Here is a 27,648-nt window from a genome sequence, read left to right as displayed (position 1 = left end):
TATTTATTGGATATGATTTCCTGAACAGTAAGATTACAATTTTCCAAAATTGGTTTATCACTGAAAACACCATAACTAAATGAATCCCAAATCATTATTTGCTTGAGAGAGGTGGAGCATCCTTATAGCTTTGTTTGTTTTTGTTTTTAATAACTAATCAGATTGCTTCCTTGATTTTGCGGAATTTAGTAGACAGGTGAATGTTTTGATGTTTTCAATCCATTGCTGGTTTACAGGATGTTCAGGCTAAATTCAACAGTTTGCATAAAAGGAAAAGAAAACCCAATAGTGTTGTAGCTGGGGATGGTCGTATTTTTTTTGTCAGTTAACCACACACACACACACTATGTATTCGTTCTTCACTTCAGCTTTGTTATTGTGTTTAGTTTAGTGTCCTTTGCCTGAAATCTTTTGTCACACATCCTGTGACCTCTTCAGCAATTCTCCATCCTATATGTCTCTTCTCAGAAAGACAGGATGGACTAGACAGAACAGGAGGCAACACGTAGGTTGGAGAGTCGCTGAAGAGATCACAGGATGTGTGACAAAAGATTTCAGACAAAGAGCACTAAAATGATAATAATAATAATAATAATAATAATAATCCTTTCTATTATGGACACAGGACCTGAAATTTGGAGGAGGAGGAGGATAGTCAATTGCATCAACCCCAGTGGTACTTAATTTATTGATCCTGAAAGGATGAAAGACAAAGTCGACTTCTGTGGAATTTGAACTCAGAACGGAGCGACGGCTAAGCATTTTGTCCAGCGTGCTAACGATTCTGCCAGCTTGCCACCTTAATAATAATAATAATAATGATAAGGCTGAGGTGAAGAGCAAGTATATAGTGCATATATCTAATTGGCAAAATATGACCATCCCCAAGTACAACAATATCTGTTTCAACACACAATTCCCATCAAGAATCTTGCTAAAAAACAAATACATAAACTTGAAAACACAATATCCTATCCAAAAATAAAAATATTTTAAAAGTCAAAAGATCTCAACTAGATTATGGCTGGGAGGTACCAGTTTACTCAGAGTTGACACCCCCAGCTTCCACCATGGCTTCAAGATGGTTCCAGAACCCAGCACATGCAATCCTCAATGTGTCCCTGAGAAGATCTTTGAAAACCTTCTTGGTCTTGGCCACTAACTCAGCCTTGCTGTTGCAAGCAGAGCAGTTGGTTTCTTTCTCAACCACAACCCACACATGGTAACTCAGCGGATTACAATCCGATGGGAATTAGGAAGACAGAAATTGGGGGGCTGGTGAAGTGGAAGATATTCTCTGAGAACCTCTTCTGACTCTTTTCCAAAGGTATGGCAAGGAACTAAATCCTGCCACCACACATATGGCCTAGCTGCAACCCTCTCCTGCCAGGGATTCACCAGTCTCCAGCAGCTTTACCTAAAAAATCTGAATTGAGCCTAAGGCCCTTCCCACATGCATTACTGTCAGAATACCCGCTGTGGCCCTGCTTGCGCTCAACTTCATAACCTCCATTGCTGCTGTCCATGTCACATCTCACAGAATTTACAGTGTTCACAGATCATTGAACAGCATTTTGATACCCAACACGAATCATTTAATTCAAAATGGAATTAGACTAGCTGAAATGTAGTTTGGTTTTGTTACAGGGAAGAGTGCTACAGATGCCATGTTCCTAGTGAGACAGCTGCAGAAGTATCAAGCCAAAAGTTAAAAAAATTGCACTTAGCATTCATTGACCTCAAGAAAGCCTTCAACAGAATCTTTTGCTCTGTTATCTGGTGGTCTCTAAGGAGGTTAATAGACAAATGACTTGTTAGAGCTGTACAAGCCATGAACAGGGCAATGTCAGTAGGGTGAGGGTCAGCTATGAGTACAGTGATGAATTCAGTGTTCAAGGAGTTCATCAGGGCTTGGTTCTCAATCCTTTCTCATTCAGGTCAGTAGTTCCCAAAGTGGGCAGTATTGCACCCCTGGGGGAGGTGGAAATTTCCATGAGGGCATTGAAGAAAAGTGGGTAATAATGGGGGTAGCAATTTGTGTAAAAAGTGGGGCAATTCATGTAAAAATTAAAATAATGAGTTCATTAAGTTAAGTTTTATTTGTGAAATACAGTTGTTTTGAATTTGCTTCAGAAAGAGGTCCTTGTTTGTGACAGTTAATTGGGCTGGAGGCACTAAGAATATAGCCTGGGTGTCAAGGGGTCAGCAGCCCAAAAAACTTTGGGAACCACTGCTCTAGGTCATTGCAAAGGAATTTAAGACTAGTTATTCCAGGATAGATGATCATGTTCTCATAGCAGAATCTGTGACAGAAAAGAAATTCTAGGTGTGGATGCAGGACCTGAATTCAAAGGACTTAAAGTCAACATAGGAAAGACCGAAGACCTAGAAAACAGGAAAAAATATGTAGGACTCTACCTCCATCAGATAAATGGCCCTTCTCAACATGCAGGAAAGGTGTAGGCAGAAATTCTATACTGTGTACCCAGTGCAAACTATGGACACAAGAGGGACAATGGAATCATATGAAAGTTAATGGAGAGTGTAGTGTTTTAATAAGAAATGAAAAGCAGTACTGGTGTTGTAAACACTGTGAACCACACATGCTCAATGTGTTTTGTTTGTTTGCCAGTTGGCTGTGGTATAGTATTTGGGGGACAACTCCCTCATAGCGCTGGTTGTTAAAACACCTGAAAATCTCTCTCTCTCTCGTCTGCTACATCCCATTCATCACTACAAAATTCTGTCGGAGGTGAGTCATCTCACCTGTCTATGACTTCCAGGTGTTTTAACACACACCATGATGAGAGAATCATCTCCCCAAGTGCTTTCTCTCTCTATCACTTCCTCTCTCTCTCTCTTCCCCTCTCTCTCTTCTCTCCTCTCTCTTCCCCTCTTTGTCTCCCCATCTCTCTCTCTTCTCTTTGTTTCCCCATCTCTTTCTCTTTTTCTCCTCTTTCTCATTCTCCCTCTTCCCATCTTTGTCTCCCCATCTCTCTCTATCTCTTCCTCTCTCTCTATTTCTCTCTCCTCTCTCTTCCCCTCTTTGTCTCCCCATCTCTCTCCTGCTACACCCCATTCTTATCTATTATCATTCCTCAATGCCTTCTCATTTCTGCCATCATGCCCCTCTCACTGTTGCTCCCTTTTATCCCTTTTATATCCCAACATCTCTCTCTCTACCACCCCTACACCTTGCCCATCATCCTGCTACTCCCTGACCTACTCTCCTCTCTGAACCATTCCCTATATCTCCCACCCTGCCCCCTCAACTGCACCTCCACCTTTGTTCATCACTCACAATATTTACCTCCACCTCCATCTTTCACCATCTGTTACTCCCCCTCACACCCTATGAAAGCATCCACTCTTCTCTCTCATTAGAGAACAGCAGACATCATCAATTTATGTTTAAAAAATTTCTTAATTGTACGGCCATCAATAACCGATGTCCGTGTGTCTAATTCGTTAAAGTGACCCTTTAAGTAAACGAAAATGGCTCTTATCAAAGGGAGAGATAAAATCGCAAATTGGAGATTTATACAGCGAAATTTTTTTCTGATTTTCCTTCATCATCAGATGGGGTTGATGTTGGTGATGGTGACGTTCTAGATGGCATAGAAAAAAAGTGATGCTTCAACTATTTCTGGATAGAAAAACTGTCCCGGTTAAAACTGTCCCGGTTTTTCTTCATTTGCAAATTGGTTTCACAAAAACAATACGTGAGAATCTCAAATGAATTTATGCTCCTGCTGCATGTAAAGGTGAATATTTTACGACACTTTTGGAGAATGACATTGTAAATTTTATGGTGCGAGAGACTAACAATTAGTTTTTGTATTTGTTGAAAGAGAAAATAAATATTAAAAGAATTTCCCTTAAGAAAAAGATTTAAAAATTTTTTTCGCTTATTTGACATTCCTGCCGTTTAAGGTTGAGTTTCAAAGTAGAGTTATTTCCCCTGTCCGCTAATTGCTAAATCCAATTTATTCTGTTATTTCCTGCTTTTGTTTCATACACATCTGCATTACTTGATCAGTTCCACTTTACAACTGACATTTAATAGGATCCAATTAAATTTACATGATTGGTAATTAACAGTGTAAAATAATAGGTTCAGCATTCTTTATTATGTTGAACTGAAAAATATAAATCAACGTTTGTTGACTCTTTTGAAGCTGTCATTGTCCACTCTGACGTAATGTCTGACAACTTCAACATATCGTCACATTTTCTGCGTCGAATCTCTCTCTACAGATGTAAGTACTACATTTATATAAACATATTTATTGTATACGTGTTGTTTTACGTATATCTGTTTGGGTTAATCTTTCTTTCTATAATATTTGGAATTTGAAAGGACGAACTCGGCAAAAATCAACGCCATAACTTTCACAAGTATGTCTCTAACCGCCACCGATTTGTTTCCTTATAATCTCCAGAAAAATTGATATGTTTTTAAATGAAATACAATTACCTTTTAGATGATGTACATTACGATTATATCGGAATTTGATGTATAAAAGATTACATACTGGCATACATCACATAATTTTATTTCAGTGTGGGACCGTGAAGTAGTGACGAGTTCAAATATGCTGTGGCATGGATTCGAACCCATGTCACAAGCATATTTGAACTTGTAATAACATTGAATTTTATTTCAAATTTTATTTTCTAGATATTGGTGGGGTGGGGCGCAATGAGGAATTTTTACTACATCTTTGACTTTGAGAAAACAAATGTTTTTTTTACAAATGTTTTCTACCTTATAAAAACTATAAATGCATTTAAAATACTGTAACATATTCAGAACACTATTTCAGAAAATTATCACCGTACCCTTTGAGCATGTAAAAGACAAATTTAGGTGGAACAAAATGAGTAAGACAAGGTAAATTTTGCCTCTTTGACACTCCGAAATTATAGCTTCTTTATCGTCTGCTGCAGTGGCTCTCTTCGTGATATATTTACACACCATGCAGTTTAAAGAGAAGAAATTACTGAAATTAGTCATTACACATTTTGCTGCATTTGAAAATTATCAAATTAGACATTAGTGTGGGGAAAAAAATTGACTTGGTTATTTGGTTAGTTGATATGGTTTCCATAAGGTTGTGAATGTTTGTAAAAAGTATACTTCTCGAAAAAGTAAAAAAATCAGTGAATCTTACTCAGTGTACCCCCACCCCATATATATATATATATATCATAAGGGTGTGTTATAATACTATTCCACATGTGCAAAAACAGCCATACCAACAATCCAACATACCTCCCAAGGCTAAAGTAGAAGACACTTGCTCAAGGTGCCACACAGTGGGATTGAACCCAGAACCATGTAGTTGGGAAACAAGCTTCTTACTACACAGCCACACCTGCATCTATTTATAGAAAATTTCTTTAAAACATATTCATTGTTTTCTGAAAGTTATATAGAAACAAATGAGCTTTGTAGAAAATGAAGGAGTGTATGTTTTCGATTAAAAAAGAACTTTGTTTATCTTTGTTTTGAAAAATAAAAGATGTATAAAAAGACCGCATGATTTGTGGGATGACCCAAGGAAATACAAATTTCAATGACATTTTCTGTATCTAAATATGTTAATACAACAGAGACAATCATCAGCTTTGCATGGTGAATTCTACATTTACATGATCTTCTCTATCCGTATTCTTGTTGTCTAATACTCTGAATTTCTCAGAATTCCTCTAAATGATATTTGGATCTACTCATCATTCATAAAGGATTACCTTGGATGTATAGTCTACTTGCATTTATTGGTGTCTGATTGTTGGATATTGTTAACCAGATTCATTTAAAACTGAGTACTTTATTGATATCAGCCTCAAAAGGGACATCTATATACACACACATCTTTAAATCAGGGAAATGGGAATATATCTTAGCCACATTCATTTGTTCAGGTGCAAGTTTACATCTCTACAGTGTATCAATATTGAAATATAGTAAAATTTCCACAATTCAGTCTCATCTTCTTAATTATCCTCTATGTCTTATTCTGTTTCTCTATTATTTCAGAACATCGGATGACATTGGACTTCAGATGTATAGTCACTTTCAACATTTCAATGTTAAGGGGAAATATTCTACAGAACAGATATAACCCTCTTTATATAAATCTATGGTGAATTATTGTGAAATATTTCTTCTGAACAAGGATTACTAGAGAAGTTTCTCTGCTTCACTGCGTGGAATGTGTTCAAGATGATTCTGAATTTTAATTAAGCTGGGACAAATTTACACATAGGAATTCACAGCATCTTTAGATAGCAACAGATTTTACAATTGAGAGAAATACAACAAAGGAAAATTTTGTTATGACTAAAATATACAAATAAGACAAATATCCATCTTATGTGGTGAACGGAGAAAAATTACATGAAACTAAAATTTGTAAGAAAATAAAAGACTGAATTTTTTTTTTTTTTTTTGCTGAAGTAATGTCAAAATTGGTAGGAAAATCTTCATATAATTGCAATGTCTGTAAAAAATCATTCTCCCAAAAACATGGTCTTACTGAACACAAGCGAATTCATACAGGAGAAAAACCATTTTATTGTGGTATCTGTGGTAAATCATTTTCAAAAAACGATCACCTTACTAAACATATACGCATCCATACAGGGGACAAACCATATCACTGTGATATCTGTGGTAGATCATTTTCTTGTACAAGTAGCTTAACTAGTCACAAACGTACTCATACAGGAGACAAACCATATCACTGTGATATCTGTGGAAAATCATTCTCTGAAGGAAGTGCTGTCACTATACATAAACGCATTCATACAGGAGAGAAACCATATCGCTGTGACGTCTGTGGTAAATCCTTTTCTCAAGGAAACCATTTAACTACACACAAGTATATTCATACTGGGAAGAAACCATATCACTGTGATATCTGTGGTAAATCATTTTCTCATAAAGTTGTTCTACAAACACATAAGTTTATTCATACAGGAGAAAAACCATATCAGTGCAGTATCTGTGGCAAATCCTTCTCTCTTATGAATCACTTGACTAATCACAAACAGATTCATACTGAGGGGAACCCTTGTGCCTGTGACATCTGTGGTAAATCATTCTCTCAAATAAATCACTTAACTAAACACAAATACATTCACACAGGAGACAAACCATATCACTGTGATATCTGTAATAGATCATTTTCTTTAAATCGTTACTTAACTAGGCACAAGTTTACTCATACTGGAGAAAAGCCATACATCTGTAATATCTGTGGTAAGTCATTCTCTCATACAAGCAGCTTAACTAAACACAAAATTATTCATACAGGAGAAAAGCCATATCCTTGTGATATTTGTGGTGTGTCATTCTCTCATATGACTAGCTTAACTAACCACAAACGGATTCATACAGGAGAGAAGCCATTTCACTGTGATATCTGTGGTAAATCATTTGCTCAAGGAGGTAGCTTAGCTCAACACAAATGCATTCATACAGGAGAAAAACCATATTACTGTGATATCTGTGGCAAGTCGTTCTTTCGACAACATTACTTAACTGTACACAAGTATATTCATACAGGAGAGAAACCATACCACTGTGATATCTGTGGTAAATCATTCTCTTATAAAGGTAACTTAACTCAACACAATCGTATTCATACAGGAGAGAAACCATATCGCTGTGATATCTGTGGTAAATCGTTCTCTCATACAAGTACCTTAACTCAACATCAACACATTCATACAGGAGAGAAACAACATTGCTGTGATATTTGTGGCAAGTCATTCTCTGTTGTGGGTAGCTTAACTAAACATAAGCGAATTCACAGAAGAAAAACCATTCCATTGTGATATCTGTAAGAAATCATTCTCTCACACAGACAGCTTAACTATACACAAATATATTCATACTAGAGTAAAATCATGTCCTTGTGATATCTATGAGAAATCATTCTATGTAGAAAGTAAAATAACTAGACACAAATATATTCATACAGGAGAGAAACCATATCACTAAAATATCCATAGTAAATCATTTTCTCAGACAGGTCACTTAATCTTCCACAAAACCACCACTAGCTCTAATATCTGTGATGAATCTTTCTCTCAAAAAAGTCACTTAATTACATATACATGTACCTGCACAGGACAAAAGATGTAACTGTGTGGTAATAATCTTCTTTATGTAACCACAACTAATATGTAAAGTGTTGAAATTATTTGCTATAGTGATATTTTCAATAAAAGTATTCTTTCAAAATATTCATGTGTTCTGAATATTTATATACAAGTAGGCTGGGGATTATTATTATTGATTTTAATGGTTAAGCTGGCAGAATTGTTAGCATGCCAGGCAAAATGCTTTGTGGCATTTCGTCTTGTTTTACAATCTGAGTTCAAATTCTGCTGAGGCTGACTTTGCCTTTTACAAATCCATTCTGGGATCATCACCTCTCCAACAAGGTTTCATCATTCTTTTTCAGCCTTGTCCAATGGCTGGTCCTCCCAGTGACATTCGACTGGAAGTGATTGGCCACCCTGTAGATATAGTAGAATAGACTTGTCCTAGGTCCCACACATTGAGATTCAACCTGAGTAAGTTCCTTGCCATACAACCACACCTATTATATTGTGGAACAAAATAAAGTTTTCTTTTTTGTCTTTGGTTAGTAAGTGTTTTTCCTATATGCTTCTCTCTATAAATCAAAGGAAATGACTACTGCTCCCTTCAAATACTGCTTTTATCACCTGGACATCAATGTTTTGAAACTGACCTATTGAGTTGCTGCAGCAGAATATCGTTATAACAAATATTTTGCACAATACCACAGATTTGCTTGACCATAACTACTTGAGCATGTCCCTTAGTGGCCAACAATCTGTGCATCTTTGATTGTGGGCAGGAGAAATAGTAGGACAGCATCATAGTAATGTGTTGAGAGAGATTATTTGGGTTTTGAATAAATATCATAAGAAAAGCAAAGTTTGAAGGAGATATTAGCCATTTTTCATGCTTTCTAGGGTTCAGCAAATAGGAAAAAAACAGCTGCTACCCAAGGACAAAAATTGTGTTAGTGTTATTTATACCCTCTCTTGAACATCATCGGATACCTGAGATAGAACACTACCAAAGTCAAAAACGCCTGGCCAGAGGTCGAGCCCAACCAAAAGCCTCAAATGCCACAATGTTGAAAAATATAATATTCCAACTGTTGTAGTGGAAATGGTCCACCCCTCCCATGGGACAAGTGGTATGACCCAACAACTATAAAGTGAGATGATGTCAACTAGTACAGAGAGTTGTGTATCAGCCGTTGTACGAGTTCTCAGCTGGAGGTAAGTGTCAGTTACGTGTTATAGTCGAGTTCAAGCCACAGTCAAGGTAGACAGTTCAAAGTCTGTGTCTTGCAGAGCTATCAGCGATAGCACAATAGGTGAAGTGGCATATTACCATTCTGGTATAGAAGAGATAAACTATCCAATACCAAGAAAATATTGTGGCTACTAGAGTAGATACAAGTGGCCACATATTATATATCTGTGGAAAACACATCATAACATCAACAAATTAGGTTATTTTAGTATCTTATTCGATTCAGCTATGAATGTAGTAATACCAGTAATACTCACCGCCATCACAGCCACAGAGTTATTGATGTGTGATGGAGAAAAATTGTTATTAACAGTGACATCCCATAAGAAGCATCTGTCTCTAGTCCCTGGGCAAATAGTGAGTCTGTCAGGTATCAAACAGTAAAACTAATTCTACAAATCTCTAGAATTTTTTTCGGTACCAATATGAGAAGTGACACTGGTTTGAAACGGTTGTGTAAACTACATAAATTCTTCCCTGAAATTCTTGTTCAGGGTTTTGGTATCTGCAGTGATGATATGGGTACAGTAACAAAAAAGTTTTTGAAGACAAAAAACTACAACACTTTTATGTGTCACCCGCATGAAGGCCAGTCAGGCGGTACTGGCAACGGCCACGCTCATCTCGCTCGAGAAACCTCATGTGTCACCCGCACAAGAGCCAGTCCAGGGGCACCAGCAACGATCCCGCTCGAAAATCCCATAATGAGAATCCTAAAGAAAATAATCAGTAAATTAGTTACTAAGGAATATATTCCATTTATATAAGATTGTTATTCTTAGAGGAATAAATATTGCTGTTTAAAAAATAAGATAATTACAATATGGTTAAGATAACCTAAGATCTAAAAAAAAAATAATCAAAATTAATTTTAATTAAAAGGTAATAGAAAGATAATTAAGTAATTAAAATAATATATCATCAAATAATTTCATTGTAGAGGTCTAGGACTTAGTAATAATGGTTTTAGATTTTGGCACAGGGTCAGCAGTTTTTGAGGGGAGAGAAGGAACTGATTACATTGACCCCAGTACTTGACCCTGAATGGATGAAAGGCAAAGTTGACCTCGGCAGAATTTGAACTGAGAATATGAATGAGACAGGTGGAATGCTGCTAAGGATTTTCTCTGGTTCTTCAAGTGTTGCAGATTATCAAATCATTAGCATTACAGAGCTCCAGCAGCATTGTTCCTTCCCCATTCCAGAGTGCTGCCTGATTTGTCCATTGAGGTAATCAGCCATAAAGTAATTGTCATGTATCATCAAGGAAATCTACAAAAGGGCCTTGATAAATTGGTGCCCCTGTTCATCTGCCAGTCCAGACTGCAGGGTACAAGCAGAGAGATATTGTCGTCAAATTAATCAAGATCAGTCTAAGCTTGATTATTCTGTCCCACATCAACTATCTCAATCACTTTATATACCAATTTTTCTTACTTCTTTATTGCCCACAAGGGGCTAAACAAGGACAGATAGAGGGATTAAGTCGATTACATCGACCCCAGTGCATAACTGGTACTTAATTTATCGACCCTGAAAGGATGAAAGGCAAAGTCGACCTCGAAGGAATTTGAACTCAGTACGTAAAGACAGACGAAATACCGCTAAGCATTTCACCCGGCGTGCTAACGTTTCTTATTTCTTTATTGCCCACAAGGGGCTAAACATAGAGGGGACAAACAAGGACAAAGGGATTAAGCCGATTACATCAACCCCAGTGCGCAACTGGTACTTAATTTATCGACCCTGAAAGGATGAAAGGCAAAGTCGACCTCGGCGGAAGTTGAACTCAGAACGTAACAGCAGATGAAATACCGCTAAGCATTTCGCCCGGCATGCTAACATTTCTGCCAGCTCACTGCCTTTTATATACCAATTTTTCTGCCAACCGCATGCTTACATCATCCACACATCATTACAACCCAACCAGACGAAATTATACCTTTTTTTCCTTGCTTCCGATGTGTACTGGGAGGACAGAATGAAGGCAAGTAGATGTGTGCTACATGCAAAAAATAAGACGGAAGGGAACCTCAATTAGATAACATATCTATATCTTATATAACGATGAAATATTTTCTTTCGTGTTTTGTACAATTGTTTGAAATGTTAAAAAGTGATGTTCTCATTTTTCAATGGCAATACATTTCTCAGCTTTTTATCTGCAATAAAATTTTCCTCCTGAAAATATATTACACAGAATCATGTTTGTTCATTATTCTGACATCCATTTTTCTATACTTTGCATGGATCAGATGGAGTTTTGATGAAGATTCTCTACAGCAGAATGCCTTTCTTGTGGTCATTCCTCACTTGTTCCCAAGTAATATTTCCTCATGGCCAGACATTTGGAAATAAATAACACTGCTTGTGTGAGGGTAATATCAAGACAAGGGTACACACAAACACACACATGCACATATATATGATGAGATTCTTCCAGTTTCCATCTACCAAATCCACTCACAAGGCTTTGGTCAGGCTGAGACCAGAAAACAAAAAAATCACTTGCCCAAAGTACTGTACAGTGGGACTGAACTTGAGACCACATGGTTAGCAAGCAAGCTTCACAACCACACAGACTATACATTAGATGAACATATATAAATAATCTGCAAGAATGATTTATTAAAAATATCAGTTATAATTTATTGCATTAAAGTGGACATAGATATGGTTATACAGTGTCTGAAGATAGCTATATCTTCTTTGTCTAACAGATACACCGATGGTTATATAACATTAGATTTACGGAAAGATTTTTGACATTATGTGGCTCACGTTCTGTATGAATACATACATGTGTAGTTAAGTGGCTGTTTTGAGAGAATACTTTACCATAGTGTGTGTTGGCATTCCGTCGCTTACGACATCGAGGGTTCCAGTTGATCCGATCAACGGAACAACCTGCTCATGAAATTAACGTGCAAGTGGCTGAGCACTCCACAGACACGAGTACCCATAACTTAGTTCTCGGAGATATTCAGCGTGACACATTGTGACAAGGCTGACCCTTTGAAATACAGGTACAACAGGAAGAAAGAGTGAGAGAGATTTGTGGTGAAAGAGTACAGCAGGGTTCGCCACCATCCCCTGCCGGAGCCTAATGGAGCTTTAGGTGTTTTCACTCAATAAACACTCACAACGCCCGGTCTGGGATTCGAAACTGTGATCCTATGACCGCGAGTCCACTGCCCTAACCACTGGGCCATTACGCCTCCATTTTACCATAGATATAGGGTGATATTCTCTTCCCTGAGTGTACATGTGGATTTTTCAAGGTACTTCCCTTCAGAATATGATTCACTGAATACACTTGTGTCCATTTAAGAAACAATAGACAATGATTTACTGCAGGTGTTGCAGTGATATGGCTTCTCTCCTGTATGGGTGAGTTTGTGTCTTTTTAAGCTACTTGTCTGAGAGAATGATTTACCACAGATATCACATTTAAAAGGTCTGATTCCTGAATGGCTACGCTTATGTTTAGTTAAGGTACTTCCTTCAGAGAACGATTTACCACAGACATCACAGTGATATGGCTTCTCTCCTGTATGAATGTTCTTATGTGCTGTTAAGTGACTCTTTTGAAAAAATGATTTAGTGCAGACATCACAGTGAAATAGCTTCTCTCCCGTATGAAAGTACTTGTGTTCGGTTAAGTGACATTTTTGATAGAATGTTTTGCCACAAATATCACAAAGATATGGTTTTTCTCCGGTATGTGTACGTTTGTGAGTTGTCAAGTGACTTCCTTCAGAGAATGATCTGCCACAGACATCACAGTGATATGGTTTCTCACCTGTATGTACGCGTATGTGTGTAACTAAGTAGTTATTTTGAGAGAAAGTTTTACCGCAAATATCACAGCGATGTGGCTTTGCTACTTTGGGAGTTCGTTTGGGAGCTGAGACGTAATCTCTTTGAGAGGATGGCTTTTCACAGATATCACTACTGTCTGTTGATTTCCCTGTCTCTTCTGCCATCTCTTGAGGAAAATAAACTCAATTCTTTCACTTTCTCACATAAATCATTTTTAAATAATTTATTAATTTCTCCTCTATCACAACTAAATATATATATATAGTTGTATTTACAGTATTATCATATATATTTTAACACCTATATTTCCATCAGCAGTGATCGTTGTTGATATCTAAAGATGCTGCAAATCCATTCAATTTTAATTATATCCCAAAAATCATGCACACATTCCAAACAGCCAAATAGTGACTTTTGAGAAATTTTGTTTACAAAAGAAATTTCAATGCAATTCCTCATCTATGCATCAGTTCTGTATATTATCTTCCAGGATACTGAAGTAAAAATATTCTGTCCTGCCAATGTCATCTGATGTTCTGAAATAAAAGAGAAAGAGAATAAGATATAGGAGAGAGTTAGCTGGAATGTTATTATATTGTTCTTTCCTCCTTTACATGTTTCGGTCATTGAATTGTTGCCATGCTGAGAACTACATTGAAGGGCTTAGTCAAACGGATCAACCCCAATTTTTGTGTTTTTGTGTGGTACTTATTCTATCATTCCTTTGTTGAACTGTTAAGTCATGGAGGTATAAACAAACCAATACCAGTTGTCAAGCAGTAATGGGGTGGGACAACAGACACAGAAAGAAGGCTTCTTTCAGTTTCTAACAACCAAATCCACTCCCAAGACTTTGGCTGGCCCAATGCTATAGTAAAAAACGTGCAGAGGGACTAAACTGAGGACCATAAGGTTGGGAAGTAAACTTCTTAACTACACAGCCACATCTAAACCTTCATCTGGAAAACTGAAGTATTTCATACATCCTTACATTTTGAAGATGTGTGTATACATGTGTATGTATGTGTGTAAACACATATGTTGTCAATATACTAGTTAACCCATAGCTGTGAGTTTTGCAGATGATACTACTCTCTGGGACAAGTAGTGGCCAAGAGGTGTTTTCAAACTGCTCAAAACCTTAAAACATTCATGACCAAAGGGGGTCTTTGTGGCTGGTGCAAAATCCCTTCCAGATGTGGTGGTGGAATAATACAGCAGACAAGGCTTGGAAAGCCTGGAAGAGTTGTGGTAGCAAGGAACTGTACCAGATAACCAGAAGGGAGGCCAGGAGACAAGTATACATAGCCAAGGGAGAAGCAGAAAAGAAGTTTGCTAACATTCGGCGACGTGTGGACCAAGGAACTGAAGTATTTCGGATTGCAAGACAGTGTGTGAGAGAAAATTGTGATGTCATAGGAAAGTGATAAAAAAATACATTAAAAAAAAAATAAACAATAGTTCGTTAAACATAATATATAATACAAAATAACTTATGATTAAAATACACAAACTCAATGCAAGGTATGAGCTTGTTTTTGTCGAGTAATCTCCTTTATATTCGGCCTAATTTGAGATAAACAAACTCTCACTTCCCCCATCAACACAAAGCCTTTCCCTGCGTTGGTTTTTGATATTCGTCAGAACCGAAGATCCTTGTTCACTGCAATATGTCGTGGAGAACTGTAGTAGAATGGATAATACTTTTTAAGAGACACATGGATATTGTTTCTGGTGGTATATCTAAAAAGAGTCCAATAGTATTTTAAATTTTGTAATCGTATTCGTTTTTGGCATATGAATATTTTTGAAACTTTCTAAGTCTTTGATTGTCTTTCGATTATTCCGCCGCACCGTTTGCGAACCACCGGAATAGGTGATGATACAGGCGGTGCTCCATCATGACCACAACATTTAGGATGAAACACATGAGTAAATATATATGTGTGTGTGTGTGTGTGTATTTGTGTTTGTCCCCTCCACCGCCGCTTGACAATTGCTATTGGCTTATTTACGCCCCTTCTATCTATCGGTTCGGCAAACATAACCCAATAGAGTAAATATCGGGCTTTAAAAATAAGTACTAGGCCTGATTTATTTCAACTACAAAAAGTGGGGGTGGTACCCAAAAGGCGGTGCCCACAGCATGGCTGCAGGACTATGACTAACACAAGATATATATACACACACACATTATGATAAAACAGATAAAAAATAATTACATTAGCATCAGCTGAAGCTAAATATATATGTATATTTCCAATCGAAGTGACTATATAAAAGATATATTAAGATAAAAGACATATTAATCAGATTCAATGTACCTTGGATTTTGGGCACCTTGACCATCAAGGAGGGTTACAGAATGAGACAGCAGAAGGGGTAACCTTTTAGGCTGAATTACATTAGAGGGTACTTCTTAATGCCGTTGAAACGAAATATTACTTATCCTGTACACAAAACAACGAGTGATGTAGTGTGTGTGTGTGTATATATAGCAAAATGGAACATGTGATAGCTTCTCCAAAGATCTTCCGCTGTTCAGCTCTCTCTAGAGTTTCTTACTATTGGGAAATATATTAACAGTATGTTTGTTTGCTGATAGTTAAAACAACTCTATCCTTTTTTAAATTTTTATGTTAAATTCATAAATTAAAGTTAATGAGTGGCAAATCATTAATACGAAAACGTTACTTTTACGTCTGTTTATATATATGTGAAAGAGTTAGGGGGTTGTTGTGGTGGGGACTGATTTCCGGTGGACCATGCGTATAACGTAATGTGTAAACATGACAGGAGGCGCAATGGCCCAGTGGTTAGGGCAGCGGACTCGCGGTCATAGGATCGCGGTTTCGATTCCCAGACCGGCGTTGTGAGTGTTTATTGAGCGAAAACACCTAAAAGCTCCACGAGGCTCCGGCAGGGGATGGTGACGAACCCAGCTGTACTCTTTCACCACAACTTTCTCTCACTCTTTCTTCCTGTTTCTGTTGTACCTGTAATTCAAAGGGTCAGCCTTGTCACACTGTGTCACGCTGGATATCCCCGAGAACTACGTTAAGGGTACACGTGTCTGTGGAGTGCCCAGCCACTTGCACGTTAATTTCACGAGCAGGCTGTTCCGTTGATCGGATCAACTGGAACCCTCGTCGTCGTAAGCGACGGAGTGCCAACGACAACAAATCTCCAATCGCATTGTTTATTCGTATATGAAACTCGGTGCTGGATCCAAATTCTATAGATAATTATCTATAGAATTTGGAACTAGCACTGATAATATAATCAGTAGAGATAAACTTAAAAATGAAAATAATGCACTGCTAACACAAAAGTAGCACACGATACTGATTTACAAACCTTTAATATACTTAATAGTATATTATGGTTGCAAATCGAAATACGGTGTACTTTAGCACCTTGGGTGTCTTCTACTGTAGCCTCGGGCCGACCAAAGTTTTGTGAGTGGAGTTGCTAGACAGAAACTGAAAGAAGGCCGTCATATATATATATATATATATATATATATATATATATATATATATATATATATATATAGATAGATAGATATATATATATATATATGTGTGTGTGTGTGTGTGTGTGTGGATGCATGTATGTATGTGTAATCAGGGGCGTGCGGTGATCTTTCTGACTGGGGAAGCAATTACCAAAATTTTTTGTCACATAGATATTTGAATCAAATTGACATGTTCATATTATACAGCTATTCTTAAAATAAACAAAATCACAATTAAAACTTACCCATTTTATTTAAATGTTAATTCAATCCTTCTCTCTTTCTTGTTGAAATTGTTGATAACATCATTGTAGAAGGTATCGTTCTTAATGCTTTTTAAAACGGCTTTTTCTATGCCAATTAGAGCTAAACTGCTCGACCTTTCTTGTCCCTGCGAATTTCTCGTATAACTATGAATTCTGTTTAGGTATGAAGAAGAGCGCTCCACTGTAGCACTTATTGTTGGTAGTGTTAATATTAATTCACAAAGCTTCGTTAACTGGGGCAAAGCTTCATCTAATCCACTATTACGCAGGATGTAAAGTAAATCTTGAATGGATTTTCCTTTTAGTTCAGCATCTTTGTACAGGGCAGTAAGTTCGCTTCTTAACTTTTGGCTGTCGAAATGGTCTTCATAGGTATGTTTAAGACAAGTTAGAGATGTTTCCTGGACGTTGTTACTTTGTCTCATTGGATCGAGAAGCGCTAAAAAATGTAATTCATTTAAATTTTGAAATCTTATCTCAATGTGCTCGCAAATTAAATCTATAATTTTGTAGAACAGCTGTCTGTATCTTTCTTCTTCTGTTTCAAAAGCAGTTTTTCTTTTCTTTATTTGAGGATAAATGCCATCAACGTTAGCCCAAAATTTAGAAAATTCTTGCTTTTTTTCTTTCAAAACTTTCACAATTTCATTTACTGTATGAATACAGTAGAATACGTCAAATGTATTTTCCTGGAGGATGTCAAATGCTGTATTTGTGTAAATAAAAATATCTCCAAACACATTTAACAAAAAATTGAATTCACAATTTTGTAAATTAGAATACAACGACTGAGCATAGGTATAGCTTTCCGTGTCCCATCTACTTGAATTATCAATGATGTTTAGGAATAAATCAGCAAGTTGCTCATGATATTCACGAACTGTTTCTACCAAAGAATGATTCAAGTTCCAGCGAGTTGGCGTCACTTTTGGAAAACGCTTTTTAATTTCAGTATCTAGATGCACGCGTTTGGTCGACTTACAAAAAAATAACGAAAAAGACTTTATCTGTGAAAAAAACTTATCGCATTCTTGAATATTTGCAGCCGCTTGAGACAGAACTAGATTTAATCTATGGGCCATACAATGAACAAAAAAAGCATTAGGATACTTTTCTTTAACTTTCTTTTGCAAACCATTTAATTCACTTGGCATCACACTTGCACCATCATAAGTATGAGCCACAAACTTATGGCCAATTTTTAACTCTTCTATTTTATCGAACACAATTTTTGACAAACCACTTGCCGTACGATCAAAACTTACATTTAAAAATCCTAAAAATCTTTCTGCAATATTACCGTCACTTAAAACATATCTTATAACAAATGAAAGCTGTGCTCCAGTTCTAATTTCAGTTGCTTCATCTAAAATGATAGCCACAAATGTTGAATCGTTAATTTCCGATTTAATCTTTTCTAAAAGAACTTCAGCCACGCTATTTATTAAATCATTTTGAAATCTGTTTGAAGTGCCAGAAAAAACGCCTTCCTCTTGCAAATTTGATAATATAGGATCGTATTTCTTACAGAGGTGGAGTATTTCTACGTAATTGCCCTCATTATCAAAATCAGCTGATTCATCATGACCTCTGAATGCTAGTTGTTGTTCACTTAAAAAACAAACTACATCAATTAATCGTCTTAAGATCTCCCTATTTTTCTTTACTTTTTCATTATGAGTTTCAATATTCTTTTGATGTTGGCTGTTTAATAAAAAATCAATACGCGTTTTTCCGAATCTTGTTAAATCAATCACTGATGTTAAATGAGAAGTAGATAGCTCGTGTCTTTTAATGGCTTTATGCAAATTATTTAAATCAGAAAATCCATATGAATTCCACGTACCTCTTTCGTTGTTAAATAACAGGCAGGGCCAACAGTAAAATTTATTGAAGCCAGAACAGGCTGCTAACCACTTTGTCTTCTCATATTGCACTTTGCTAAACTTTCGAATACAATTTTTTGCTTTACTCGTTAAAGAAACATCAGGCATTGGTCTACCAGATTGAACAATACATACTTTTTCAACGTAAGTTCTTGAAGAAAACTTATTACTCAACAAACTTTCAATTATGCAGTTACATTGACTTGATACGCAATCACTTTTCACTTCCATTTTATATTAAGGGTGTTCTGTAATTTGAAAAAGTATAAAATATTAATTGAATAAACGCAGAAACTAAGCGCGTTATCTTTTCACCGTTTTGCTGACGGAAGCAGAATGTCAACTTGCTTCCTTTTTCCTATGTGTTACTTAACAATGTAAGATTATATATATATCATAGGTATTGCGAATTGACAGAAACTTAATCTAAGCGTATAAGTATTTATTAGCATCTAAAACCATTAACCTCTAAAACTATTCGTTATCAGCTCTTACTAAGAAAAAATTGTCTTTGTGGTATTTTTATCGGAAAAAATGTTAAAATATTACACCGAACGGGATGCAACAACTCGTGTTGCTTCCCTTGTACAGATATTTTTTGTCGGCTGCTACTGCTTGTTGTCTCATGCTAATTCCGACAATAAAAATCTGAAGCCTGTGATGCCATGTGGTTTATGTTAATTTTACAAAGCATTAGAAGAACGATCTTATGAAAAATAAGGAATAGAGTTTCAATTTTATTTCTATTATTTTTTAAGGGAAGCATTACATCCCTTACTGCCATGGACCGCGCACCTGATTATACATATCAGTGTATATATGTGTGTCTGCCTGTGTCTCCCCACCATCGCTTGACAACCGATGTTGGTGAGTTTACATCCTCGTAACTTGACAGTTCGGAAAAATTGACTTAATAGAATAACTACTAGGCTTACAAAGAATAAGTCCTAGGGTCGATTTGTTCGACTAAAGACGGTGCCCCAGCATGGCCGCAGTCAAATGACTGAAGCAAATAAAAGAATATAGCTATGCGTAGGTGTTTGTGACCAAACACTGCTTGACAACCGGTGTTTGTTTGCGTTCCCGGAAATTAGCGCTTCTGTAAAAAGAGACACGATAGAATAAATATCTTTTTAATATAAATATCTTAAAAAAACATAAGTACTGGGGTCGGTTCGTTCGACAGAAACCCTTCGAGCTGGTGTTCCAGCATGACCACCGTCTAATGACAGAAATAAATACGTGTGTGTAGGCCGTTCTTGCACCACAGCATGTGTCTGTTTGTGTGTGCGTGTGTATAAGCCGTCGTGCGCTTTAATACGTGTGTGTGTCTGTGAGTGTTTATATGTAATTTGCACTTACGTCATGCGCATGGTCAACCGGAAGTCAGTCCCACCTCTTAGGAATTGACGCCAAAGGAAGGGATTTTGGTTTAATTCTTTGCCACTAATTAACTTTAATTTGTGAATATAATGTTAACAAACAAACAAAAGCTGTAGAGCTATTTTAACTATCAACAAACAAATGCAGAGAGAGAGAGCTGAGCAGCGGAAGGTCTTTGGAGAAGCTATGTGCCATTCTGTAACTGTCTAGGATGGTTAAGGTGCATAACATCAAAGGTACATTGAATTTATTTCTTATATCTTTTATCTTTATATGTAATTAATATACAGGGTGATCCGAAAGTCTTCTTACCCCCTACATATTGTTTTTTTTTAACACTCCTCCCCCCACACACAGTTGTTGTTGGCACTCCGTCGCTTACGACGTCGAGGGTTCCAGTTGATCCGATCAACGGAACAGCCTGCTCGTGAAATTAACGTGTAAGTGGCTGAGTACTCCACAGACACGTGTACCCTTAACGTAGTTCTCGGGGATATTCAGCGTGACACTGAATGTAACAAGGCTGACCCTTTGAATTACAGGCACAACAGAAACAGGAAGTAAGAGTGAGAGAAAGTTGTGGTGGAAGAGTACAGCAGGGTTCGCTACCATCCCCTGCTGGTGCCTCGTGGAGCTTTTGGGTGTTTTCGCTCAATAAACACTCACAACGCCCGGTCTGGGAATCGAAACCGCGAGTCCGCTGCCCTAACCACTGGGCCATTGCGCCTCCACTACACCCCCCCTACACACATACATGCAGTGAATAGGGTCGCCATATCGAGTAAGCACCTGATAGGACCCTTCTAGGGCACTGTTAACTGGCAATCTTACTTGGCCATGTTAAGGGAGTGGTTCGTTCCACAGCTCCAGAGGTTAATTGTTGACCTGAATGATCGTTGGTTTCAACAAGACGGTGCCCCCCCCCCACTATGCTATCACTGTCCGAGAATACTTAAATGAAGTTTTTCGGGACAGATGGATAGGGCAAGAATCGCAACAACTTCCAGCACCTGTCGATTGCCCTCCCAGAAGTCCAGACCTCACGACTTGCAATAACGCCCTGTCGCGTATTATCAAGGAGAGAGTTTCACATGAACGATACCAGAAGACCCGGATCTTTCTGATTTGGCGGACACCGTTTCTTATCTATTTTTTATTTAGTGTGTTTTCTACCGAAACACATTAAAACTTCGTATACTTGTATATTTTGTCTTATAGAACAGAGAAAAATTTTTATATTCGAAGTTATTTCATGTTAAAAAGTGTCGTATTTCGGTAATTTCAACCAATCACTGACTGACTTCTGTTGAGGTGAAAACAATTACTGCTGTGGATTGTCAACAAGGCGTTGTGGCGTGTGTAATGGGATTTTTTCCCTTGAATAAAATTAGTGCTGTTGTTTGTCAATAACTATCGGCGGTACTGTTACTTATGACATCGTTCGTGCGTTTGTACTGGTTTTAGCTTTAGGGGGTTAGGGTTCAGGTTTTAGAGTTAGGGTTAAAGTTATGAGTATTTTTCCCAAATTTGGTGAAAATCTGTTCAATACACCGCCACAAATTTTTCACCAAATTTGGCAAAAATACTCATAACCCTAACCCGAACCCTAAAACCCTAACCCTAACCCCCTAAAGCTAAAACCAGTACAAACGCACGAACGATGTCATAAATAACAGTACCACCGATAGTTGTTGTTGACAAACATTCGTCATTCACTTTCCATACGAAGAGAAGCCATCAGCCAAAATCAAGAAAGGATGATGCTGCCTTTATCTTTTCTTCCTCTCTTGTCAGCACAGTGCAATCTCTACTCTATCTCTCTCTACTAGCAGACCACAATTTCCTTACTATCGACTACCAAGTAGCAGGCGAACCTTTTGTCACTGCCACTGCAATTACTGCTGTCTTACTAACCACTTGCTGGGCAAATAAAAAATGTAAATAATATTCCTCAATCCCAAAACTTAGCTGCTGCAGCTGTATTGACCAGAGTATGAGATGCTGTTATACACCACTGGTTACAATGCGCTTTCTCACACTGTTGTAACTTTCGAATGATGCCACTCACCTTGTTGTCCAGGCAGGCTAGCATTCTCTCTGAACAGAAAGCTTGTCTTTCACTGGGTTATCCATTTACAGATGAGTGAACTGGAGCAACGTGAAAAGAAGTTTTTGCTCATGAACTCAACACATGGTAATGTAATCATTTTACCTGTTTTATCATGATGTGTGTGTTTACATCTTTTTCTTGCTTTAATCATTGGACTGCAACCTTGCTGGTGGCATCATCCTGAATGGCTTTTTGTTTGTAGCAGACGTGCAACTCTAAGACCAAAAACAAATGATAGCTACTACTATAGCCCCAGACTGACCAAAGCCTTGTGAATAGATTTGGTAGACAGAAACTGAAAGAATCCCATCATGTATATATATGTGTGTGTGTGTGTCTTTCTGTATGTGCCTCCCCCCCATCATAGCTTGACAACTGGTATTGGTGTGCTTGCATCCCTGTGACTTAACAGTTTGGCAAAAGCAACAGATAGTATAAGTACCGGGTTTTAAAAATTAGTACTACAGTCAGTTCATTCAATTAAAGATTGATAACAGAACTAAATCAGCTTGGTACTTATTCTCTTGGTCTTTGTTTGCTGAACAGTGATGTCCTGTTTGGGGGCTGGTATAACTCTTGATGCCAAAGTTTAGTGCCAGCCCTTCTAGGATTTTCCATATGTATTTTCCCACATTCCCATCTTTGCTCCACACGCACACACGCATACATACATACATATATACATACATATATATATGTGTATATATATATATATGTGTATATATATATATATGTGTGTATATATATATATATATATATATATATATATATATATATATATATATATATATATATACCGGAGTAAGCACATAAAATGTGCAACAAGGTGGAAAAAAGAGTATTCAAATACCAGAGGTAGAGTAATATGCTTTATTTAAAAGCAGCAGAACTATAACAAAAGATTGTTACTCTGAGTTTCATGTTCCCGTTCATCGGACTTTCTAGCAAAACTGTCCAATGAACGGGAACGTGAAACTCAGAGTAACAGTCTTTTGTTATATTTCTGCTGCTTTTAAATAAAGTATATATATATATATATATATATATATATTTCGTGTTGCAAGACAGTGTAGGAGAGAGAATAGTGATGTTGTAGGAGAGAAATGTGTTCGCATGGATGATGGTACGCTTGCATTAAATGAGGATGCAAAGAAAGAGGTCTGGAGATGCCACTACGATAGATTGCTTAACAAAGAGAATGAATGGGAGAAAGAGAGCCTGCCGTATGTCGACCCAATAGAGGGACCAGCTATCCGAGTTGATAGTACCAGGGTAGATAAAGCAATTAAGAGTATGAAGACCGGGAAAGCCCCCGGCCCATCAGGAATCACTGCAGAGATGCTCAAAATATCTGGCAGTGTTGGCTATAGCCTAGTCACCCGTATTACGAACCAGGTGATACACGAAGGAGTCATACCCAATGACTGGTGTAGCAGCATCATAGTCAACTGCTACAAAGGTAAAGGTGACGCTTTAGATACAAATAATTACAGAGGCATCAAGCTGTTAGATCAGGTTATGAAAGTTACAGAGAGGGTCATAGCCCAACTAATTAGGGAGCGAATCAATTTAGATGAGATGCAGTTTGGGTTCGTGCCAGGTAAAAGCACTACTGATGCCTTATTTCTAGTGAGACAGTTGCAGGAGAAATACCTAGCTAAGGATAAACCTCTGTACCTGGCTTTCGTTGACATGGAGAAAGCCTTTGACAGGGTCCCCCGATCCCTTATCTGGTGGTCAATGAGGAAACTTGGGATAGAAGAATGGTTAGTGAGAGCTGTGCGAGCCATGTACAGAGATGCTGCCAGTAAGGTGAGGGTTGGAAATGAGTACAGCAATGAATTCCGGGTAGAGGTAGGGGTCCACCAAGGTTCCGTCCTCAGCCCCCTCTTATTTACCATAGTCCTCCAGGCAATCACAGAGGAGTTCAAGACAGGTTGCCCCTGGGAGCTCCTCTATGCTGATGACCTTGCCCTAATTGCGGAGTCACTATCAGAACTAGAGGAGAAGTTTCAGGTGTGGAAGCAAGGTCTAGAATTGAAGGGCCTTAGAGTCAACCTAGCTAAAACCAAAATCCTAATAAGTAGGAAGGTAGATAAAACACAAACCCCTTCAGATAGATGGCCCTGCTCAGTATGTAGAAAAGGAGTAGGTAGTAACTCTATAAGATGTACCCGGTGCAAGCTATGGACACATAAGAGGTGCAGCAACATCAAAGGCAGGTTAACTAGCAAGTTAGTTTTTGTTTGTGGCAGATGTTCAGGTGCAATAAAGAGTGCAAACAAACAGGAAACAACTTCTATCTCATTCCAGGGTGAAAAACTAGAGGTAGTTGATAGCTTCCGCTATCTGGGCGATCAAGTTAGTAGTGGGGGTGGGTGCGCTGAAAGTGTAGCTGCTAGAATAAGAATAGCCTGGGCAAAGTTTAGAGAGCTCTTACCCCTGCTGGCGACAAAGGGACTCTCACTCAGAGTAAAAGGCAGACTGTATGACGCATGCGTACAAACAACCATGCTACATGGCAGTGAAACATGGGCTGTAACTGCTGAGGACATACATAAGCTCGCAAGGATTGAAGCCAGTATGCTCCGTTGGATGTGTAATGTCAATGTGAATACCCGTCAGAGTGTAAGTATCTTGAGAGAAAAGCTGAACATTAGAAGCATCAGTTGTGGCGTGCAAGAGAGACGATTGCGCTGGTATGGACATGTGGTGAGAATGGAGGAGGATAGCTGCGTGAAAAAGTGCCACACCCTAACAGTTGAGGGAACCCGTGGAAGAGGTAGGCCCAGGAAGACCTAGGCTGAGGTGGTGAGGCAAGACCTTCGTACATTGGCCTCACCGAGGCGATGACTACTGACCGAGACCTTTGGAAATGTGCTGTGCGTGAGAAGACCCGGCAAGCCAAGTAAGATCGTTGCCAGTGCCCCTGGACTGGTTCTTGTGCGGGTGGCACATGAGATGCACCATTTTGAGCGTGGCCGTTGCCAGTACCGCCTGACTGGCTCCTGTAGGATTTTCGAACGAGATCGTTGCCAGTGCCCCTGGACTGGCTTGTGCGGGTGGCACATAAAAGACACCATTTCGAGCGTGGCCGTTTTCGTGCGGGTGACACGTAAAAGCACCCACTACACTCTCTGAGTGGTTGGCGTTAGGAAGGGCATCCAGCTGTAGAAACTCTGCCAAATCAGACTGGAGCCTGGTGTTGCCATCCAGTTTCACCAGTCCTCAGTCAAATCGTCCAACCCATGCTAGCATGGAAAGCGGACGTTAAACGATGATGATGATGATGATGATGATGATGATGATGATGATATATATATATATATATTGGGTTGTCCAGAAAGTTCGTGCCGATTTATAGTAGCTTACCTTACGACTTATTTGCCATGAAACTACCTCAATTCTGGGAAGAGGGTATTTTCAAGTTAATGGAAAGATGGAAATGCATTGTGCAACAAAATGGTTCATATTTGGTTGATTAAAAATGTCATGGCAAGTATTTATTGACCTTTTTCTTTCCTTTAAAAATCGGCACAAACTTTCCGGACAACCCAAAATATATATATATATGTATATATATATATATATATAAACACACACACACAGCTATTTCCCAGGTGACTGGCTTCTTTCAGTTTCCATCTATTAAATCCACTCACATGGCTTTGATTAGGTCAGCATGGTCACATTCCAATGACTGAAACCTAGAATTCTCACTGTTTTTCTCTCATCTTCTTAAGTATGCTATATATCTTATTCTGTTTCTCTTTTATTTCAGAACCTCAGATGACATTGACAAGAGAGAATATTTCACTTCAGTATCCTCGAAGATAGTATTCAGAATGGATGCATAGATCTTTGAGGAATTCTATTGAAATTTGTTTTGTGAACAAAATTTCTCACTGTTTGGAATGTGTGCAAGATTTTTGGATTCCAGTTAAAGTTGAATGGATTTGCTGCATCTTTAGATATCAACAAAGATCACTGCTGATGGAAATATAAGTGTTAAAATATTTATGATTAATCTGTAAATACAACTATATATATATATATATATATATAATATAAATAAATACAACTATATATATATATATATATATATATATATATATATATATATATGTACAGTTGTGATAGAGGAGAAATTATTTAAAAATTATGTGAGAAAGTGAAAGAATTGAGTTTATTTTCCTCAAGAGATGGCAGAAGAGACAGGGAAATCAACAGACAGTAGTGATATCTGTGAAAAGTTATCCTCTCAAAAACGTAACATCTTGACTCCCAAACGAACTCGCAGAGTAGCAAAGACACATCACTGTGATATTTGCGGTAAAATCTTTTCTGAAAATAATCTCTTAGTTAGACACAAACGCATACATACAGGTGAAAAACCATATCACTGTGACGCCTGTGATAAATCATTTTCCGAAAGGAGTCACTTGACAACTCACAAACGTACACATACCGGAGAAAAACCATATCTTTGTGATATTTGTGGCAAAACATTCTATCAAAAATGTCACTTAACTGAACACAAGTACTTTCATACAGGAGAGAAGCCATTTCACTGTGATGTCTGCACTAAATCATTCTCTCGAAAAAGCCACTTGACTGCACATAAGAACATTCATACAGGAGAGAAGCCATATCACTGTGATATCTGTGGTAAATCATTCTCTGAAGGAAGTACCTTAACTAAACATAAGCGTAGCCATTCAGGAATCAAACCTTTTAAATGTGATATCTGTGGTAAATCATTCTCTTTAGCAAGTCACTTAAACAGACACAAACTCATTCATACAGGAAACAATCCATATCACTGTGATACTTGCTGCAAATCATTATCTATTGTAACTTAACTGGACACCGGTGTGTTCATCAATACTTGATGAATCATATTTTGAATAATCCACATGTTTATTCAATATCTTGAATAATCCACTCAGAGAGAAGTGAATATCATGAATATAACCCTATCTATGGTAAAATATTTTCTCAAAACACCCACTCAACTACACATGTATATATTCATACAGAAGATTAACCACATAGTGTCAAAAAATCTTCCGTAAATCTAATGTTATATAACCATCGGTGTATCTGTTAGACAAAGAAGATATAGCAATCTTCAGACACTGTATAACCATATCTCTGTCCACTTTAATGAAATAAATTATAACTGATATTTTTAATAAATCATTCTTTCAGATTATTTATATATGTTCATCTAATGTATAGTCTGTGGTTGTGAAGCTTGCTTGCTAACCATGTGGTCTCAAGTTCAGTCTCACTGT

At 37.6% G+C, this 27,648-nt stretch overlaps 3 protein-coding genes across 10 annotated transcripts in view; 2 read left to right on the top strand and 1 right to left on the bottom strand.

Moving 5' to 3' along the window:
- LOC106874770 (uncharacterized) overlaps positions 1 to 8,256 on the top strand; it is a 30,305-nt gene extending 22,049 nt beyond the window's left edge. The window contains exons 1-2 of one of the 3 annotated variants that reach the window (XM_052977192.2): positions 114 to 3,764; positions 6,044 to 8,256. In XM_052977192.2, the coding sequence (XP_052833152.1) occupies positions 6,466 to 7,845 (1,380 nt within the window). In that variant the 5' untranslated portion in view covers positions 114 to 3,764; positions 6,044 to 6,465 and the 3' untranslated portion in view covers positions 7,846 to 8,256. Of the gene's footprint in view, positions 1 to 113; positions 4,260 to 6,043 lie in introns of those variants that run through there. The other 2 variants (XM_052977190.2, XM_089343303.1) reach the window with 2 other exon arrangements.
- Positions 8,257 to 11,991: 3,735 nt separating this feature from the next.
- Positions 11,992 to 19,442, bottom strand: LOC106874775 (zinc finger MYM-type protein 1). 5 transcript variants are annotated; one of them, XM_089343299.1, is made up of 2 exons: positions 16,952 to 19,442; positions 11,992 to 13,725 (listed from the first exon to the last, which is right to left on the bottom strand). In XM_089343299.1, exon 1 carries the CDS (start codon positions 19,087 to 19,089, stop codon positions 16,957 to 16,959), a length of 2,133 nt encoding a protein of 710 aa, XP_089199425.1. In that variant the 5' UTR covers positions 19,090 to 19,442; the 3' UTR covers positions 11,992 to 13,725; positions 16,952 to 16,956. The 5 variants fall into 5 exon arrangements, with proteins under 5 accessions (XP_089199425.1, XP_089199428.1, XP_089199426.1 ...); XM_089343302.1 differs by having other exon boundaries at positions 18,819 to 18,919; XM_089343300.1 differs by having other exon boundaries at positions 16,952 to 17,395.
- On the top strand, positions 18,863 to 27,550 carry LOC106874778 (uncharacterized). 2 transcript variants are annotated; one of them, XM_089343309.1, is made up of 2 exons: positions 18,863 to 19,002; positions 26,133 to 27,550. In XM_089343309.1, exon 2 carries the CDS (start codon positions 26,554 to 26,556, stop codon positions 27,211 to 27,213), a length of 660 nt encoding a protein of 219 aa, XP_089199435.1. In that variant the 5' UTR covers positions 18,863 to 19,002; positions 26,133 to 26,553; the 3' UTR covers positions 27,214 to 27,550. The 2 variants fall into 2 exon arrangements, with proteins under 2 accessions (XP_089199435.1, XP_089199434.1); XM_089343308.1 differs by lacking the exon at positions 18,863 to 19,002 and adding an exon at positions 19,695 to 20,477.
- The last annotated feature ends 98 nt before the right edge of the window (positions 27,551 to 27,648 follow it).

The sequence above is a fragment of the Octopus bimaculoides genome, chromosome 27 (assembly GCF_046866305.1).
Source record: "Octopus bimaculoides isolate indiv1 chromosome 27, ASM4686630v1, whole genome shotgun sequence".
Classification (NCBI taxonomy): Eukaryota; Metazoa; Mollusca; class Cephalopoda; order Octopoda; family Octopodidae; genus Octopus; species Octopus bimaculoides.
The sequence above is the reverse complement of the archived record's forward strand: the minus strand, read 5'-3'. Positions and strand labels throughout refer to the sequence as shown.